The following is a 20,914-nucleotide window of genomic DNA, read 5'->3' on the forward strand; positions in this document are numbered from 1 at the left end:
ACCACGGCAGGAAGCCTACCCACAATCAGATAATACTTTTGCAATAAGTATGTGAATTACAATGAAGGGGCCTGCACTTGCAAGAATGCCAACAGCCTAGAGCACACTGCTCATCACAAAAGGAACCTCACTTACTACATACAAATCCAGATTACAAAAAGATAGCATCTCCTATGCCTGAGTACAGTTCCGGTTAAGCTCAATACCAGAGGACTAAATCCTCTTACATAAATCCAATTCGATCTCCAATGATCGACCAACTCCTCTACCTGAATGATATTACATTATTTGCACATTACATTCCTCGACCATGAACTCTTACATTAATCACGATGATCTATAATGAGATCTTACGTCTATATATACAAACCCTTGACCATAAACAATCAGGTCAGCCACCAGACAATAAACCGATTACATAATTGCAAACCATGTCACCCTTAGACCAAACAAATAATATAAGACATCCTGAAAATACATCAATAGGTCCTATCCACACGTTACATTAAAGCTGGTCCATAACCTAGATCAATCGGGACCAAGTATAGGTCCACACACTTCAACAATGATCTCCAATCACCAAGTCTCAAACATGATCACCAACAACATCCTGAAACTCCACCAGAAGCTGCACCAACACCAGTTATGCAATTCATCAAAGATCTCCACCAAAAGCTCTGTCGGTGAAATCCTTGCCAGAACCAGAAACCAATCTTCTAAGCAAGCAGGATAACATCTGATCTCCAGACCAAAACCAATTGACCAAATATGAGTATAAGTATCATGAACAAGCCAATTCCATCATTAGACTATACCAGAGCCTGTCGGATCATGCCGGATCTAAGTTAACCAAAAACAACTCAACCTACCGGGACTAGAAGGGTGTCTGTAAAGCATCCAAACAACTAGTGTTGGCATCAATGACAAAACATCAATGCAAAACATAATCAATTCCACCAAATGGCCAACACAGTCAACCCAAAACTAGAACACGGAGCCTGAATAGATGAAAAGACTCCAACTGCTCTCTACCAACAAAATGTACATAACACACAAGTTATGCAAAAACTTAGATCGATTATCTGCATGACAGGGTTGACATAAAATGGTCAACAATAACATGAACCTATTGATAATGAAGCTTGATTATATTTCTGATTTAAAGATTCAATTCTTTCACGTGTTTGGACCTTGAAATGGATGCACAGTTCTTTTGAAGCTATCACTTCTCATCTGAGAACTTTGTTGCACAAAAAATATCAATTTCTAAAAGGATTACCAATTGACCTCATGTGTTGTACAAATATATGGAATACATAGAGTAATTTTTTCCTCAATAGACCTTCCACACCTCTTTAGTGTACCCATTACTAAATGGCATGCCCTATCCCTTTCTATCTCTTTATATCACAATCTATATCTCTCTCCCTCTCTACCATCCCCCTCTCTTCCTCCCTACCTATATCACTCCCCATTTTTCTCCTTCCCTCTTTATCTAATCTATCGTTATCTCTCAATATCTCCCAATCTTACTCCCTCCCTATCCTCCCATCTCTTCCTCTACTTCCCTCTTGTAAGGACCCGCAAATCCTAACCTTAGAAAAATAACATAAATAAATCCATCATACATTTATTAAAGTCTACATACATTTACTAAATAACAAATTACCATTAATATGAGCACAAAATTCATCATGAATACCAACATAATAGTTTAACATGCATTTTTCAAATGAATTTAAATACCGTTAAGTTAAAGTACAAGATTAATTGTACAGGCAAACACGCATTCGTATAATAAATAAAGGTGAGATAACGCTAGATGTAAAGTGCATGTATAAGTTAAGAAAATAAAATGCAAATATGATAATTATCACAAACCCGGAGTTAGTGTGCATATAAAATAATTTAATGATAACTCAAAATTTACGAAATGCTATAGCAATTAAATAACTATTGTAAACTAGAGTTAAGGTGCGTGAGGAACTACGAATATCTATTGTTAATGATTTTAATAAACTAAGGTTAATGTGAAAAAGAGTAAAGATAACTTATCAACTGAAATCATATCATGCAACCATGCATTCATGAAAGAAATAAAAGGCAACTCATCAATGAAACACATAAGAAATAAGTCATGCACATGATTGACACGTTAGTAGGTTAGTGGGTTGGTGGGTTTTCCTTACTTTCTGTTATTTACATTCTCATTGCAACTTCCTATCACATGTTTGTTAGTAGACCTTATAGGCCCTTTACATAGCTTACATAGCTTACATAACTTGATCATGAGACCACATTGGTCAATTTTACAAAATAATAATATATAATAGTCCATAGGACTTTACAATGAATCTTTGTCTTCCGATGTATTGTCTCCATTGCCATTGGACTCACCTCCATCTGCACTATGGAAGATAGACATATCACCCAGACATTTTATCTGCCCAATCAAATGAATCTTACGCTTCCCAGTGCTCATGATGAGCTCTCGTCACTCACAACGGAGTTCCCTAACAAATCGGAACCAACTGTTGGGAATGGAACGTGTGTATGCATGTAGTATCTAACAACCAAACTATTGAACTTAGCTACATGTGTTATGGCAGGGAGAAAATTTAAATAACTTTTTAGCCAAATTAACCCTATTGGGGTAGGTGAAAAGAAAACCACCCTTCCCTGGTTTATCCCATAATGAGCACATATTTCCAAATTTTACATCCATCATAGACCCATAAGTTAAAATGAAACCCTTCTCGGTTAAATTTTTATTATACTTCTTCTTTTGTTCTTGATTTTGGAAATTTTCTATCTTCGAGTTTCCATAAATAGAAAAGAAAACAATTTCCTACCCAAATTGCGAAAAGCCCCTTTTAAATAATAATAATAATAATAAAAACATTATATAAATATATATTCATAAATTTGTCCACATAAAGAATAGTCAGTTTAAGAATTTGGAAGTAGTCGACTAAGATAGAAACCCGACATCAATGAAAAAGTTGAAACCTAGTACATGCAGATCGACTTATGCCAGAATAAAAGAAGTAGGGAAGGTGATACATAAAAAAACATTACCTTATAATCAAGTAGTGAGGAAAAGGGAGTAAGGGCGATTTGCACTCATAGCAATTTGATTAAGTCCAATTAGTAAAGAGTGGTTTAAACCCCAAGCAATTCGGTCCAACAATGTAAAAATGAGAAAGGGCGATAGTCTCCTTGATTTGGCTCTGTCGAATCAACCTTGCAAACCAAACATTAAGCAAAATGCTAAGAATCGGTTAGGCCAAGCAATCAATTTCAAAATGAAGCTGCAAAAAAAGGAAAATGAGAAGGGGGGCGATAACAACAAATTAACCAAAGTTTACCTTGCATCCAACATGGAAGGGAGGGCAGATAGGGCGTGAGATTTCCCTGTCAAACACGTGGAGAGAAGAGGAGAAAGGGTGGCTCTCCATAGGAAAACTCGATCTCCTTTGTTGGTCGTTCAAATTGCAGAGCAGCGATGGATAGGCATGGCTTATTGCTAGCTGCTCTATCCTTCTATTTCACCTTCCGCACCTTACCAAATAACCTAATTTCAGACCAATGACATGGAAAAATAAAAATAAGAAGGGCGATATAAATTTGTGGTTGACTTAGCAAGTCAAGGTGGGAAAGGGAGAAAGAGATGTGGTCTCTTCCCTCCCAGTAGTTCGACCTCCTAAAAATCGATTTGTTGAGAGTGAATTCGGAGAGAAAATGGAAATTGGAAATGAAATTTCCAGCCAGATTTGGATGTGAAATCAAAAGGTAGTTGGGCTCAATACTTATAATTGCTTTTGGTTGGGGGTTTGATCAAGGAAATATGGATCTAGATTGGAAAAATCAAGAGTGAATGGGGAGTTGGAGTGTAGAAATCAGAATTTGACTAGCCAGTTATGAAAAGCAACTAGAGATTTGACAAGAAGTTATAGATAGTTAGCCTCTATGTTCCTATTATAAAACTCATGTGTTAATTTCAATATATTTAATTTTAAATTTTAATATTTTTTTCGAAAATCTTAATTCGAATGTACTTTAATTTAATATTATAATTAGTTTATTTATTTATAAACTTTAAATTTGGTTTTTAATACTCAATGTAATTATTCTATTTAATTATTATTTATTAGTGTGTGTGTGTACAGGTTCAAATTCCGTGAATTATTGCCAACAAACTAGAAAACTCCTCCTCAGTCATATGTCTGTCTTCGACGATCGACCCTGCATCCACCTCACACTTGACGAAACATCAAATCATCATATAAAAGTTCAATTAACATCTTCTCATAATATCATTATATTAAAATCTCATCAATACTATCAAATATCATGATAATTAACATCACATAAAAATAATGTTGCTAATGGCATTTAATAACATAATGTCAAGCACATTTATTAACATCATAATATAAAGTGTCATCATTTATCAATGTCTAGCATAATAATATAAAGTAAAAATTACTAGTCTAAATTTGGTTTGTGACATCTCTCCCTTTCTCTTCCCATATATCTCTATTTATTTCACTTTTTCTTTTGATATATCTATCTCTTCCTCTATTTACCCTATTTCTCTCTCCCTCTTTTCATCTCTATTTTTCTATTTCCACTTCTCTCTCTCTCTCTCTCTCTCTCTCTCTCTCTCTCTCTATCTTCCTATATCCCCCTCCATATCTAGACACATCACTCTATCTATCCATCGATCTCTCTCCATCTCCCTTAAAATCCTATACCTCTATATCTTCATCTCTCCATATTTCTTCCTTCATCTCTCCCTCTATCTCTATCTCACTATCTCTCCATATCTCTCCACCCCTATGTAACTCCCTCTCCACCTCTCTGTCTATATCACTTCATATTTATATCTTTATCTTTCTATCTCTCCCTCTTTCATGTTCCCTCAATATTTCTCTCTTCCATCTAAGCCCCATCACTATCTCTATCTCCTTACTCTCTCTTTCTCTTCTCCCTCTATTCTCCCTCTCTATCTATCACAAAACTAACACGAACTTATTAGTAATGGAGCCTCATTATCTTCCTGATTTAGAGGTTTTTTTAGTCATGGTTGGATCCCTATAATTGAATGCATAGTTTATTTGAAGCTATCACATCTCCATTGACACCTTTATTGCAAAAACAACATTATTTATTAGTTGGCCTACCAATTGACCTTACGTGTTACACAAATGTTTATTAAAAAAATAGACAACAATTTTCCTAAGTTGACCTTCTATACCTTTTCGACGTACCCATTGTATGCCAAGGTGTGATTGCTAGTTTATTTAATTAATATAAAATAGATATGTGACATGCAATGTGTATTTTTTAGGTGTCTACACTTACTAATAGTCATGTTGTTGGATTGATTCAACAATACTAAAATAGAGAAATAACAAAGGTGTTGGGTGTTGACGTAGATAAAATAATTACAATTGATAAGACAATGAATGACAATGTGGATGTATTGTCCTAATTGGCAATTTCATATGAACACATGTGAATTGGAATAAACTAGGTAGATGCTTTTAATTACAAGCCCTAGACACATAATTTTAAATCTTGGGCATGTTTGTTGATAGATAATAATTACATTTTAAGAAAAGGGAGTGTAGATAATGGTAAAAATTAAATTTCAAAATAGAAAGCTTCAGTTTTAATCTAGTCTAAAATCACAAGCACAATCTACTCTAAGATGGACAATGTTCTATGAATCAAACCTTCAATATTTTGAATTGAATGATATGACATATCAAATTGCTAGATTTGATTTTTGAGTCAATAAAAAAGGAAAATGACTAATCAAATGTTACAAAATAGAAAATCATTATAACATGTACTTTTCTCCTCCACAAAATTAATCAGTGTGAAACCCACTAATTTTAATTTAAGATTTAATCACTTACAATATACATTACAATTAATACATAATTACAACATAATAAGATTGCTATGAAGATTTTTTGCTTGAAGATATCTTAGGAAGGGTCTTATACGCATTTGGAGATAACTTGGGTTTGTTGAAGGTGGAAGCCACTAGAACAAGTTCTTTGCTTTGGCTCTCCTCGTTAATCACGAATCTCTCCTACTAGCTCAAACACCAAAATTAAAACACCTATTGGTTGCTCTGCTAGATAAAAACTTCTCCATTACTGATGCCACAACGTTCACTATCATGTGCCACAGTGTCAAGTTCACCAGTCCATTCAGAATTTCAAAGCCGTGGTAAATAAGGAGCTACAAAATGAAAAGGATTAAAGTTTCCTATGTTCCTTCTTGTTCAATGCATTCTATTTTGCAATTGTTGGTGTCTCTTTTTTGAGATTGTTGTTGTATTGATATGTATATTGTTATTGTAGTACGTATGGGTATGTTATAGTTTTTGTATAAATGGTTAAGAATAGTCCTCATGTTCTCATTATGTACATATTGAAGGTGAGCATGACTCCCTCTTTCTAGTTATTTAGTATATATGTTGTCTGTATATATGCTGTGGTTGAGCAAGTCTGCCACACTCTTGATAGCTCTTTTGATCATATGATTGACATTTCTGCTCTCAATATCAAGTTGAGTTTTGCTCCCTGTACAACTCTTCTTTTTCCAACTCTCTTATCTTCTACATTTCTATATATAATCCTCTCTATTATTAATATAATTATATACGCTCCCAAATTTTGCAAAAATAAAATAAAAAACTAAATTACAATTAATAGTAATTATAACCTTAGGAGGAGGGGGGCACGACAAGTTTATTTATGGTGCTTGACATCAAAATTTGGAAGGTTGTACCCATTACCCACTACCCCAAGCATCATTCACCATCTTCGCTTGTATTTAAAAGCACAGACAACGACTTCCCTACGCCGTTATCCTTCTCCATACTCCGGCGAGATTTCTATTTTCTTTGGTTAGGAAGGTTGAAAGGAAGGATGGCCATTATTGTCAAGCCATACTCCATCCATATACATACATTCATATGCGCTCTTACGCATAGGTCTCCACAAAAGCGTATACGCATCGACATCCATCCATGCATCGGAAAATATCAAAGCCACGTCACGAGGTTCGAGCGCCACGTCGGTTGATGCACGTAGAATGGCCAGAGAAGTCTGAAACAAAACAAATGAGAAGAAGAAGAGCTTCAAACCCTCGAAAGCCAAATTTGATCCTGAAAATCTTCGAATAGTTAGTTTCTTACGTGTTAACTGTTCAAAATTTTTAAGTCATTTGAGTTTTCGCAGAGTCAAAATCACTCTTTCTTGTCAAATTACAGCAGGCTAACGTCTTTAAGAGGATAAAATACGTCTGCAGTTGTTTGAGATACTGGAGAAGTAGACATTTCACCAATTCATCTTAAGTATCGCAAAGGAAAAGCTACTGTTTGCTGAAGGGCTGGATATCTGTTTATTCTTGTTATTCTGGCGCTCCTATTTTCTTTTCTATTTCAAGCGCTGCTCTTATTGTATTATTGTCAGTAGGAGTTACGGAACAGACTGAGTGAGTTTTTTTGTGGTTTATCTCTTCGATTTCGAAGAAGCCTGTTCAGTTAAAGACTTCGATAGCTTGAATTTATGGTGAAATGTGCCATCCAGAGGTCCGCAAATAAATTGTATGGCCTCTCTACACCAAGAATTTTGGCTGGAAAATTTCGGAAATGGAGGTTTGCTGACCATTGTTTTGTGTGTTGAAAAATTAAATTTAGCGGAAAAGATAGCGTTCAAGAGATCTTTCTAATATTGAAAGCTGAAGGGCCTTTCTTAGGACCAACGGTTCGAAATAATATTCGGCACTTCAAAGAGACTTGATGTCTTTGCCACGGCAAAAGTGGATTGAAGGCCTACAATCTTCTTCTCTTTTCCGACCTCCTCCGCAGGATGCTCAGCAAAGACAGGTATTTCAACGAATCTTCTTCATTCTCAGATGGTGTACCGGCGTGTTTTCTGTTATTTAAAATATGACTTTACTAGCGCGTGCTTCTAAAAAATCTTCTGTAGGTAGCTTGGCCTCCTTAGTGAGAGCTTGACGTTTGAATTTTTTCATTGTTTACTCCAGCCACTGCCTTTCTTTGCAGTTTTATTTCGCATTTTACAGGATTTAGAGTTGACTTAAAAAGTAGTTAATAATTACGGAAATTTTCTATTTGTTTTTTCGTTTTCAATTTTGAAGCTGGATTTTAACTCCTATCTGAATCGCCCTGGATTTGTTTTCAGTCGTTTACCATTTATTTTTTTGATATGTTTCGTGCGTGTAATGAAGCTGCAAATCATTAGATCTATAATATATTACACCGAAGGAAAATTTTTTGTGATGCAGAGTAGACCGCACACAAGTAAGATACAAGTGTATCGAAAAGGAGCATGGTAAGGTATCTTTTAGTTACAAAAAATCTTATTATAAATAAATCTAAATGCACTAGTCCTGTATTGCACCAAAAGAAACTTTCTGTGAATGATCTCAAAGGATTGCAGCTGTAGTTCATCCGATTAGGATTCTTTTTTGTTTTGCCCCGTTAAGGCTGACATTAGGATGAAGTGGCTGTGGTTATTTTCCTTAATTGTTAATCAAATAAATGGAGGCCTAATATTTGCTACAAGCTGCTGTACTATTTGGAATTACATGAGATTGATAATTAGTCATGTTGCATGATGGTGAGTGAGGTTTGTACCTGGTTGTGTCATTTTTGCTTGAGATGCGTAGAGTATCTTCGCACCAACAACTGCAGTAGCATGTGAAATCTTTCTTCCAGACTACATAAAAGTTAAATGGAGAGGAGAGCATCACCCTTCTGCATCTTTCAGCAGTAGAATGTGAAGTCTTTCTTTTGAAATTGAATGACCCTAGATTCCTTTCTTAAGTTAAGCACATGCTTTACCATTCTCAGGGTACCTTTGTATCCATGTGGATGTAAAATTGTTAATAGGTTCACCTGTTCATTTTAGGTCGTGGCTTGAAAATGACATTCACATTGTGGACATGTGAATGATTTAACATGATAATTATATCTTCAGGATGAAAATAGCTATAAAGTTCAAACTTAACAAAATGACTAATCAAGAGCCAAAAAATCTCCTAGGCGAATGGTGTGCTTGTTACATGTGCACAGGTTACCTTTACATTTGTCCATGGAGTTCAAGCTGATGCAATGCATTACCATTTTTTTTAACGTATGGTAGTCTAGTTGAAGTCAGAGGCAATCTTGTCTCTTTTGCAGGGTGCATGTATATCATGTGGCCGTCAATGGTTCTACACCTGTAGTTTCTTTTCTGTAATTCTTCCAGACAAAACAAAAATAAATATATCTCTAATTTTGTTTTAAGGCCTCAGAGTGTGGTAGATAAGACATCTAGGAAGTTGAAGAGTCTGGAATCAAATTCTAAAGCAAGAATTTATACAAATTTAGAAGCAAAGAGTTAGAACCGTTTATCACTGTGACTGGAACTCAGTGAAACTGTTTTCTGTATGTTTAGGATGAATCATCTCATCTTGAACCCAGATATAATCTCTGTAGAATGGTAAATATCAAATATGTCTCAGGTATGTCTAGCTGATATTGATGGATTTTGCATGCTATTAACTCCAGTGTTATTGGATAAGATATCATTTTCTGCTGAATGAGAAATATGTCTAAGGTATGGTTACGTTGCTATTGATGGATTTCCATACAACCAGTCCCACAATGCTGTAGAATTAATCTTTGCTCTAGTCTTGCTATAAATCAAAAGGTAAAAAATAGGATTGCTAGTATGTCTTGTAAGTTGCTATTTTATTTAGGTTTTGGTCTAAGCACTTGTTAACTGGAGTTTATACCCTGCTTTTGTAGATAAAAGGTTGTATTTGGAAGGCTTCAAAGTATACTCTGTGCTATTAATGTTCAATAGTTACTGAGGATTATGTTAGAAAAGATCAATATCCGCATACCATGCATATAAGATTGCTTTAAAGGCCTTCATTACTGTCAAAATGGATAAATTTCCATGATGTGTGTAATTGTGTCTATGCACCCACACACACGTGTCTATGTGTGAGAGTATCTAGATTTGAAATTCTAAAGTACACAAGCAATTAATAATCATATATAACTTCTCAATTAAAATAAAAAATTTCAATAAACATTGGTGATTTAACTCTTTCTCAAATGTATGTTGATATAATGATTGCAGGGCACCACTTCAATTATTCACATAGATGTCAGCAAATGGTAGAGGCATGGCTCATATGTCTTGTTGCACAAAAGACACTACCATAGTACAAGCATCCGTTACCTCTTCTTTGATGTAGATTATCAGTGCTGGAATTTGACAATATCTGAACTTATAAAAAGAAACCCATATATTTCTTTTTGTTCTGAATGTGTTGTAAAAGGGACTGGAGAAGTAGAAGGAAAAAAAAGAAATATAATAACATTTATTTGGTTTTATTCAATTTGTGAGCATTTTGTTGAAAGAAACAAACAGCATGAAGAGAAGGAGGAGGTAAAGAAATGGTTTGGTATTATAACTTGAACTCAAAAGTTGGATAAAACTGTTGTTAATTATTCAGGATATATCAGCTAAGGTTGAACCATGACCTATTTCTGCGTAATTAGAATTATTTGATTAGAACATGAAATGATATTTTAGTCTCTAGATGACACCACTGTATGATGTATGGTTAATTTGATGCCAAATTATTTGGGACGTCTACAAGGAGGTTTGTACTCAATAGTCAATAGGATCAAACTCATAAGCTAATATAATAATATTCTTGCTTAGGGACCTTGTAGACTATCCTTCTGTTGATGTTGGTCTACGCGCCTACAAAGCTGGCCATTTGATCCCTTTTCTTGTGTTTCATTAATTTTTTGTCAAAGCATTTAGTATTGAGAGCTGAGAGTGTCTTTTCATTCTTGTTTCCCATGTTGCATACTTCATCTTAAGGTAAGATATCTATCTTCTAGGTTTTTTTGTTCATTAAGCAGGTCATGTGCACAAAAGCAAAAGATGGAATGACAATATGAGCAAAAAGAATGCACAACAAGCTGTTCATGGTAATGGAATCGCTCATGATGGAGCATTTGTAGGAGATTACCGAGCATCAAGAAAGAAAAAGAGAGATTTGGCAAGTCTTGGGTGAAATTTGGATTTTGAAGCATTTCTTAGAAATGTCAAAATAGAGCTTAATTGTCGAGGAGTGAATGAAGTGCCTGAGTGGGAGATAGGACAATTTCAAGTGATTCAAATTCCTTGAATTTACACGTAGATGCATTAGACATGAGCTGAAGTGGTAGAATTTGGTGGGGTATGTGCTTGGCCGATAAACAATGGTGAGGAAATTTAAAGCATGCGCCTAGCAAAGTGTTAAGTGGTAAAAAAGGATGGAGTGCATGCTTGGGAAGGTCATGTTAGCATAAGAGGTCAAGGAGCACATCCATAGAGGATTTGTTGACTTAAGGGATAGATGACATGCGTAATAGGGAAAAGGACAATGCTCAATGGGGAAGATAACAAAACACATGCTTGAGTTTGTTTGGCCAATAAGAAAACAAGAAGCACCAACATAGACTTTTAAAGTGTCAGATGTACCTTAAAAGTGTGCTTGAACTATGTTTCAGTGGTAGAAGTGGAAGAATTGTGCTCCTTTAACCTTTCAAGTGACATCAATGTTGAAAGCACGCCCTTAGAGTCTAAGGTTGCTCTTTGCCCATTTCTTGTGGATCTTAGTATTTCAAATTTGTCGCAATAGGAATTTCATGGCTGATGAAGTTGTAGGGGTTGGTGGTTAGGGTTTCAAGATTCTTAGAAGGTCCATCATGTGCTCCTTTAACCTTTCAAGTGACATCAATGTTGAAAGCACGCCCTTAGAGTCTAAGGTTGCTCTTTGCCCATTTCTTGTGGATCTTAGTATTTCAAATTTGTTGCAATAGGAATTTCATGGCTGATGAAGTTGTAGGGGTTGGTGGTTAGGGTTTCAAGATTCTTAGAAGGTCCATCATGTTTTAGAATGAAAGTTACTACCTTTTTAATTAAGTTTTCTATTTTAGATAATCATAGAGAGGGTTCTTGCATTAACTTTAAATTTTTAGCAGCTGCTGTATTTAGAAAGATTCTTATTTAGAGGATCTATCAAATTTTAGAGTGATAATCTACTTCAGTATCATAGAATGTGATGCCCCGATCATGTCACAATGAATTTAGTCAAATAAAATATTATAATAATACTCATTAACATGTTCAGGAAATCAGAAATAAATTAAGTAATAAATAAGAGTCAAGAATATATCTAAATACATTATCATTGCTCAGAAAATTGTCTTATTCAGACATTATGATTTTCTGTAATTCTAGATCCAAGAAATTAAAGTACCAATCAAGTAATTACGCTATGTAAGTCTGCAGGGGAGATAACAAGTAAGAAATAAATAAGATAATATGTCACACGAATTAAGGGACAGGATTTTTGGTCCAGGCGGCAATATTTAAAGCCTTAGGAATAATATCTGGATTCTGAACCATACCTTAATTCCCATCAGATGCAATTAGTAAAGGAAAGGTCAGTGATGAAGATTATTGAAGGAAAGGTTCAAATTCTTAAAAGATACCGATCTGAGGTAAACTCTTGGTCAAAGCAAATTCAGAGGATGCAAGTAAAGCAAACATGATTTGTTTATTAGAGAGAGAGAGAGAGTTTTATGACAGCGATTAGTTTGATTATAAAAAGACAAAACTCTTGTTAGTTATAAATATAGAAGGCAACATTAAATGAAGTTTGATTTGTTTGTTTAAATGAAGTGGTGCGATTGGGGAAGATGTGTCTTATCTGAATGATTACTTAATGAAGAAGGATTTCTCTTTGGAATTGGTCTTCTTGGGAGACATGAATAAGAAAAAACTTGTGAGATGAAAAGGGGGATATGTAAGAAGAAGAGAACGAAAGACAGACATATACTAGATGGAACAGCAGCCAATAGAAAGAGAATCAAATAAAGCATAGAGGCTTATTTGCAGATATATCAGCAGACTGGGTTAATGACCAAGTGCTGTGTATGATGCTACATAATCTTGATCACATTTAGTCATCTTATATTAATGCTTAGTAATTAATTTTAACATCCCTACTCTCTCTCTCTCTCTCTCTATATATATATATATATATATGAATATTTAATTATGATAGAGATTCCTTTAGAACTTTCATCCAAACTGCTGTCCCATTATGGAGGGGAGATATGTGCATATAAGGAACGCCAGTAGCATGATGGTCCATTTGAGTTGGGTAGCCCTAGGTGGGGCTGGGAGACCCAATGGCAGGTGTCATTCCGTGCTCCTGGGCTCGATGGACAGGCTCGAGGCACCTTATATGATCTCCCATGGTGCTTCATGATGTGGAAAGGTTATTGAGGAAAGCTTAAAGGGAATCCCACATGCACAGTATGACTATTATTATTATGATTAGAATTCTATTTTAACATTGTTGAATTATATTTTTATTAATCTTTTGATAACTAACCTGGTTGCAGGCTCTAAATCAAGATATTAAGCTGGCAATTTACATCCCCAAGCATAATCCAAACCCCATTTAGGAATTCTAGGGCAAATTGAGTAAAGTCCCAATAGGGGATGTTACATAGAGGATGTTCATGCTTATTACTAGATGTAGAGTGAAGGCCTATTTTTAAGCTGGTTTTAATTTATATTGTCTTTAGGATTAGGTTTATGCTTTAAAGTACTTTCTTTCTTGCTTCTTAGAGCTTTTAGTATTTAGCTTTAAAAGAATGATATTTGGGATAAAATAATGAATATCCTATGTCCCAAAAATTGGGCATCATGTAATCTTATAAATAAGTGTTTTGAGCACAAGTTATTCTTGTTGATAGCTGATGCTATGCTTATGTCACTTAAATCTTGTTCCATGTGTTATTTATTTTTGCTTGACAATGTTTATTATTTCCTAAATTGGATTGAAATGTAGATTGTAAAGTCAAACGTTGTAATGGCAATGTCTCTACCTAGATTGTCGGTCTCCATTTTAGCAAATAAGAAGTTGCCTTTTCATGCTTAGAGTTAGTTTCTTTTGTTTCTTGAAAATCTCATTTGTGAGATCAAATCTACTATCAATCTTCTCATATTTGAGGCAAAAAGACAGATAATTAATTATTTTATTATGCAAAACCCCTTGAGGAAAATTGCGTAGTGTGAATATTTTAAAGTTTGTTTATATCTTAAACTCTTGAGTAGTTTTAGATCTAAAAGAACTTCCCCTTTCAATTTGAAGAGGGTTTTACCTAAAAAATTAGTGTTTTAATTTTTCTTTGGCACCTACTATGGGGCACGAGGTAAAACATGCCAATCTTGTAGTAGGAAAATTAGTCTTATTGCCTTCAAGTCGAAGTTATTTCCATTTTGATGGATAAGGTCTATAGTAGAACTTGAAGGAAAGGAGGTCTCTCGTCTTTCAAGCATATATTAATAACCTTCAAGTGAAGACTCGTCTTCATTGACTATTTCTAAACTTAATGAGATATTTTTGGTATTGGACAAGGAGCCCCTACAAGCAATGGGTAAGAATGCCCATGGCAACAATGGTTTGCCCCTACTTCCTCTATTGGGGGGAGCTAGTATTGGTCCTTTGGTTCTTGCAAAATGCAATGAATTTCCAAATGGCTTGAGGAAGGGTTTTTTAAAGTTTCACAGTGACAACACATAGCACCTTGATGAGCACATTGTAGCCTTCATCACAATATGCAATATTGTAGGAGTGGCACATGAAGATGTTGTAGTTGAACTTTTTGTTGAGACTTTGTGGGGAGGCATAATAGATTGGTTTCACAGTTTCAACATCTTGTCATAGGCTCTAACCAATTGGGAGATCATGCACAAGAAATTCATGTGATGTTTTGAGCTAGCTGAAGATGGCCATATTCTATTTGCACAACTCTCGATTGAGGAAGGAAAATAGTAACCCATTGAGGAAGTTTGTTGCATAAGTTGCTTTAGTGTTATTTTGAAGCCATCTCTAGAGATCCTATTGAGTTTTATAAATACATTTCCATCAAATCACTTTCATGATCAAAGCCTGTTGAAATGATGAACTAGAACAAGTAGTTATGTTAGAAGACAACATGATTACCTTCAACCAGGCCCATGATTCAAAGTTCAATTAAACCTCTCTTACAAAGGATGGTGTTTGGTGTCACAAATATGAAGATAAAACTTTAGAAAAATGTTCTAGCTTAGTAATATTTAATATTAGAGACATCCTACAGAGGAATTTATATAGGAAAGTTTTAAGTGACTAAGCATGCTTGTGGAGTCAGAAATTTAATAAAGAGCATGGAGTAGAAAAGAGGAAAAAACACGACAAGAATCCATGAAAGGATCCACCAATGGTGTCCTATTCTCGAGAGCCCGTTTTTGTTCCTTCATTAGTAGATCATGAAAATGAGTTGGAATTTTGCTCAAATTCTATGATGAAGGACTATTGATCAAAGACGAACAATCTTTTGAGTTGGACATAGAAGGAATTGCACAAGTATATCATAATATTCTTTAATGAAGATAGATGTTTATAGAGAAAAGTGATGATCTATCTTTTTCTACTTAGCAAGAAGAGTGTGCCATATATGACAATTTGTCAAATGGATATTTCTCTACATTTGAAGGATTATTTGAAGAACTTGTATAGAATAGATTGAGGATAGTCAATTCACTCAAATTGTTTAAACAAGTGATTGTTGAAGAAATGGAGTGTCTTATTAGATGTTGATATCCTTCTTCACCATTTGATTTTGTGGACAGGAAACAAGGATATTATGATTCCAAGTCTTCTAGTTTATGTGAGCATTAAAGATGATGGAAGTTAGTTTCCGCTACCACCTTTGCTAGAATAGAAGTTTGTTGGTAGAGTATATACTAACTTAAAACTAATTCCATAAAGCTAACATATATGCTAACATTAATATAGTATTTTAGAGAATCACAGAGAGGGGTTCATGTATCAAAATTTCTACTACAGCAGCAACCGTTTTTAGAAATTCGCTTTAAAACAATGATTTTTGGGATAAAATAATGAATATTCTAAGTTCCCAAAATTGAGCATCTTGCAAACTTCAGAACAAGTGCTTTGAACACAATACATTCTTAATGATAGTTGATGTTATGCTTATGCTATTGAAATATCATTCCATATGTTATTTATGTCAGTTTCATATTGACAATAGAAACAAGAATTTGAAATGATTAGAACAATCTTGTCTCTTCAAATTCTACATAGGAGGACCCTTTAGTGCACAGTTTGGACCCTCCAACACCTGTAGAAGACATGGAGAGAAAAGCTAACATCATTGGAGGCTTGTGTGAGTGTTGTAGTATTTGAACTGAGGAGAAGTTAGCTGTATGAAGGATTGAACAAGAATTTAAGAGAACTCAGCTAAATGAAGGATTGACAACTTGATAGTGAGCATAGGAACAACTAATTGTTGTATCTATTTTTTGTACTTGTTTTCTATTCGTTTAGTAATCTTTGTTAGATGAGCAATTTCTGTACTAACTGACTTTACCAACTCTGGGGTTTTCTAAGTTAAAAGATCTGTCGTTTGAGTTGAATTTGTACTTGTTTCCAGCATTTTAATTTCTATTTACACAAGTATAATAATAGTTAATTAATTTATGAAATTATGGATCATCATGATCAAACCACATATAACTAGGGTGTAGTCTTTGATATGAAAAATACTCTTCACTTCCTTATAGCTAATATCTATAAACAGAACAACAGGCCATGGAAACTATTCAAAAAAATTGTGAGAACAAGGGCTGGCAAAAGATACACTCAGAGATTGTAATGGCCCCTCCTAAAAGTCCTTGTTATTTCTTTTAGGAAGGGTAAATTAATAATAAACTAAAATTAAAATTAAAGTTTTAATAAGGGTCAAGGGGCATGCGAAAAGTTATGTCCATTAAAGGAAAAAGGTATATAAGGAAGATCAAGCAAGGTGAAGGAAGAACATATGAGTAGAATACATCTTTTATTATCTGATTATTACTTCTTTGGAGCATGGAACTGTGGTTCAATCTGACCTAAGGAGAAACTCCTTAAGATCTGGAATTAGAGGATGGAATCTCTTTGATTTCCATTATTGAATTAGAGAACGGAAACCTGTGATTCAAATCTGGGGCAATTTCACCCAAGATTGCATTGGAGTTTCATGTGTTAATTAGACGTTGTCAATTTACTAGTGTACAGTTTTGGAGGCCTTCCAAAGATGTTTTAAATTAATTGTAATTCACAGCAGATGTAAAGTTAACTTATTAGCAGTTGCTCAAGATAAGTTTGAATTATCTAAGAATTCTAAATATAATACCTAATAAAGAATCATACATATTCGCTGAAATTTCTAAATCGATTCTATCCAGAAGCAATAAATATTAATCGTTTTTTATAAATTTAGTATAAATTATTATAATTGTATGTATGCGGTTTGATATATATGAAATTTTTAAATGGACATTACAAATCTTATCAGAGTTGGATCTTGCTAACATATGAAAAAGAAGTTAACCTTATGATGCAAAAAAACTCTTTCCATTTAAGTGACAAAACAAGTGAATATGGCAGATAGAGAGAGAAAAACACCTTTGGGTATAGTTCTTTCAGATAAGTTTAAAAGAAGATTGATACAATGATAGACATGTTGGGTCAAATGCTCCACATGAAGTAGAATAATATGAATGCTCCCAGAAATAAGATCAATAGCACACTATGAATGCTTGTTGGATTTGATGATAGATCTCTATGTCCCACTTTCATTCATTGAGAAGAACAAAAGTCTTAACCAAGGGTCATCAAAAGAAACCAGATTCAAAATTCGTGTCACTTGGCTGATGTAATAAAGGAACAAGAATCAAATTCTGATTCAGATTACTCAAAATGGCTTCCAAAGGCAATGCTATGATCAAACAAAACAATTTATTGGCTGGGAAGATGATCAAGGTGCTAATGGAAAATCAAGTAATGAAATTGCTGAGCTTGATAGCAAAAAATATGGCAAGGTTGATTCTTCTTCCTCTGAGATGGCAACCTAAACTGTCATATTCAGGTTGGCAATTTTGGTGTGCAATGCAATATTAATACTGAGGTCAACAATTCGCCAAATTTTCCAGTTATTGAATCTAGTGTTGGTCCCAAACAATTGATAAAAGAGGAGTGCATTCATATTATAGGAAGCATATTTGATATATTTGACGATGACTATAATCTCACAAGCCTATTTGTGAAATGCAAGGATGATAGTAGCTGGGAAAAATGAAACAAAATTTCCCATACAACATTAATGCAAATGTTGACAACTCAATAAACAAATATTTGTTTCAGTATAAATTCTAAATTTGATGGAGGTGAGGATGTCCATGGTTTAGCTGGTGGAAAGGATGGTTCTGCTTTTGAAACTCATGGTGAGAATTTTGAAGAACAATATTCAAAATTTGAGAATATGACAAATGAGATTACTAGAACAGGCGATGATTTTTATGATGACTGCCACATGGATTTAGAGTTATCCAATAAAATGAGAAGATTTTTGTGATATTTTTGGAAACTTTGATTGGATTTGTTACAAAATTTGAGAACCTCAAAAGTGGACCAAAAGGGTATAAAATCATTTTAGAAAAGAACATTGCATTTAAGGTCATAGATGTTTGTTGTGCTTTTATTTCTCATCTCAATATATGGAAAGCTCACTTTCTTGCTTTGATTCAAAGAGATATCCATGGAAGTTTGCAGCTATGTGAAGGTTGGGCCAACCCAATCAATTCTTTGCACTTGTAGTTGATGCCAAAAAGGAAATTGATCTTTGGATTGATGCTTCCTTTATTTGACTTTAAACTATGCTATAGTAAGAGTCTTTTTGTTTATTCTTTTTGAGGACAATGTAATGTCCACTCTTTCCTAGATGATCACTTAGTTGCAGAGATTTGTCTATTTCCATCTCTGTATACAAATCTTGTGGTTAGGAGATGTTAGCGCTAGCAAGGGGTTTTACACTTAGCCATTTTCTAGGCTTGGATGACTTATTTTATAGTTACTTCATGTTATTTTATCATAAAGTCACTTTTATGCTAAAAATATAAATATTATAAAGTGATTTTATAAGAAAGAATTATAAAGTTAAATTAAAACATAAAGTACCCCCTTGGCTCCCACCTAGACAACTTAATGATGTTTTAAAAATATGGTTTTTTTATTTAATGAGGAATAAGACCCTCAAGGGGTCGAACTCTCTAAATGGGAGTTTATTTTAATAAACTCAATGAAATTTAATAAAAGAAACCCTATTTGGTATGGCTAGGGTTGGAGGTCATTAAAAGAGCAAAGGTGGATTCATTTTGGCTATCTTTCAATCATTTTTACAATCAGCTTTTTGGGAATTGTGCTCTGCAATTTATTTTAGCAGCATAGCAACTTTGAGGAACAAAAACTCCTTGAAGACAGGTGGATTTGGACAATTACCCAGTTCACAGAATGGAGGGATTCATTCAGAATTCCTAATTGTGCTTCAATTCAGACTTGTTACAGCAGTTTTTGAGGATTATTTGCAGATTGGAGAGGGTTTTGAGACTTTATAAGGCAACCATACCTAGATTTGCAGCAGCCATACCCTCCCATAGCAGGCTGTACCATCCTATAGACCCCAATTTATCTATAACAGCCGTACAACATAGGAAAGGGTTTGAAATTGCTCCTATCTCCATTGTATACACCTATCAGCAAGAATCTGATAATTACTTCAGGATATAGGAGGCATATGTGGACCAGATTAGTGATTCATTGAGGAAAACTTGGTTAATTCAATAATCTTGCTTGCAGGCTAGGTACAATTCTTAGCAGTTTCAATATATTTGTTTTATTTAATTATGGTTGATGCCAATAAACTTGTTTGGAGTCATTGAACCTCCCTGGATGCTCATGTACTGTGATCTATTTGAGAATTTTCAATAACGTTACCTTGGTTGAGTGCTAGACTCCTGGTATGCAATCTTATTTTGTTTCAAATTAACTCTAGAAAGTTGCTACCTTACTGTTTTAGAAATCAGAATTCAGAGAATAAAAATTAGAACTTTATATTTTGCAAATTGAATTTCAAAATATTATATGTCAGGTGTATAATTCCATTCCAAGAGTTGTTCTATCATAACGTATCGAAACCACTTGAAAACTATCCTAAAACCTCAAACCAGCAGCATTAAAATTCAGTAAAAATTGTATCAAAATTGGCTGGGGATCTTTTGGTGGTGTCAGAGTAATGATCTTGCCAGCTTGAGGGTCCTCTGATCCTTTCTATTCATCTTGGAAGAACAAGACCTTATACATATTATACACGCAGAAGAGCACATGGACATTTGGACTTTGACATGGGTGATAGACTTGAAGATAATAGGAGTCCTCAGCAAGAGGAGAGGCAGAATCCTCCCAATCTAGGTGAAGTGCTAGGAACTCTGGCTAATTCTCAGCCTAGGATTGTTTAGGCACGAGACAGCCTTCAAGATACACTGGACAGGTTGGATTTGATTCGTCATAGGGATAGGTGTGGCAGTCATGGCAGGTCTGTTTCTGTAGATGGGAGTCATGGCAGTAGCAGTAGCAGGGCACCTTCATCATTAGGCAGTGCGCCTATTTTTCCTAGGCATGATAGGACTCATGCCCAAACAGCTGATAGGCCTATGCAGCCTCGTTTTCCTCCGAGAGATGAGCCACCACCAATGGACCCACAAGAGGGCGTTGAGTTTCAGGACATGGTTATGGCAGCCGGTGATGAGTGGGCTCGTCTCCCAAAGCATGTGAGAGATGCTTTTCCTTTACATCAGTACTGTATGCATTGTAGGGACAATATGAGGAATCATACTGATAGGTGCCCTCGAGA

The 20,914-nt window shown here is 34.7% G+C and overlaps 1 protein-coding gene across 4 annotated transcripts in view; it reads left to right on the top strand.

Annotated features, from left to right (window-relative positions):
• Positions 1–7,108: 7,108 nt before the first annotated feature.
• LOC131070776 (protein GIGANTEA) overlaps positions 7,109–20,914 on the top strand; it is a 75,502-nt gene continuing 61,696 nt past the window's right edge. Inside the window, exons 1-2 of one of the 4 annotated variants that reach the window (XM_058006419.2) lie at positions 7,111–7,630; positions 7,724–7,912. In XM_058006419.2, the coding sequence (XP_057862402.1) occupies positions 7,826–7,912 (87 nt within the window). In that variant the 5' untranslated portion in view covers positions 7,111–7,630; positions 7,724–7,825. Of the gene's footprint in view, positions 7,913–20,914 lie in introns of all 4 variants that reach the window. The other 3 variants (XM_058006421.2, XM_058006420.2, XM_058006418.2) reach the window with 3 other exon arrangements.

Source organism: Cryptomeria japonica, chromosome 3 (genome assembly GCF_030272615.1).
Source record: "Cryptomeria japonica chromosome 3, Sugi_1.0, whole genome shotgun sequence".
NCBI lineage: Eukaryota > Viridiplantae > Streptophyta > Pinopsida > Cupressales > Cupressaceae > Cryptomeria > Cryptomeria japonica.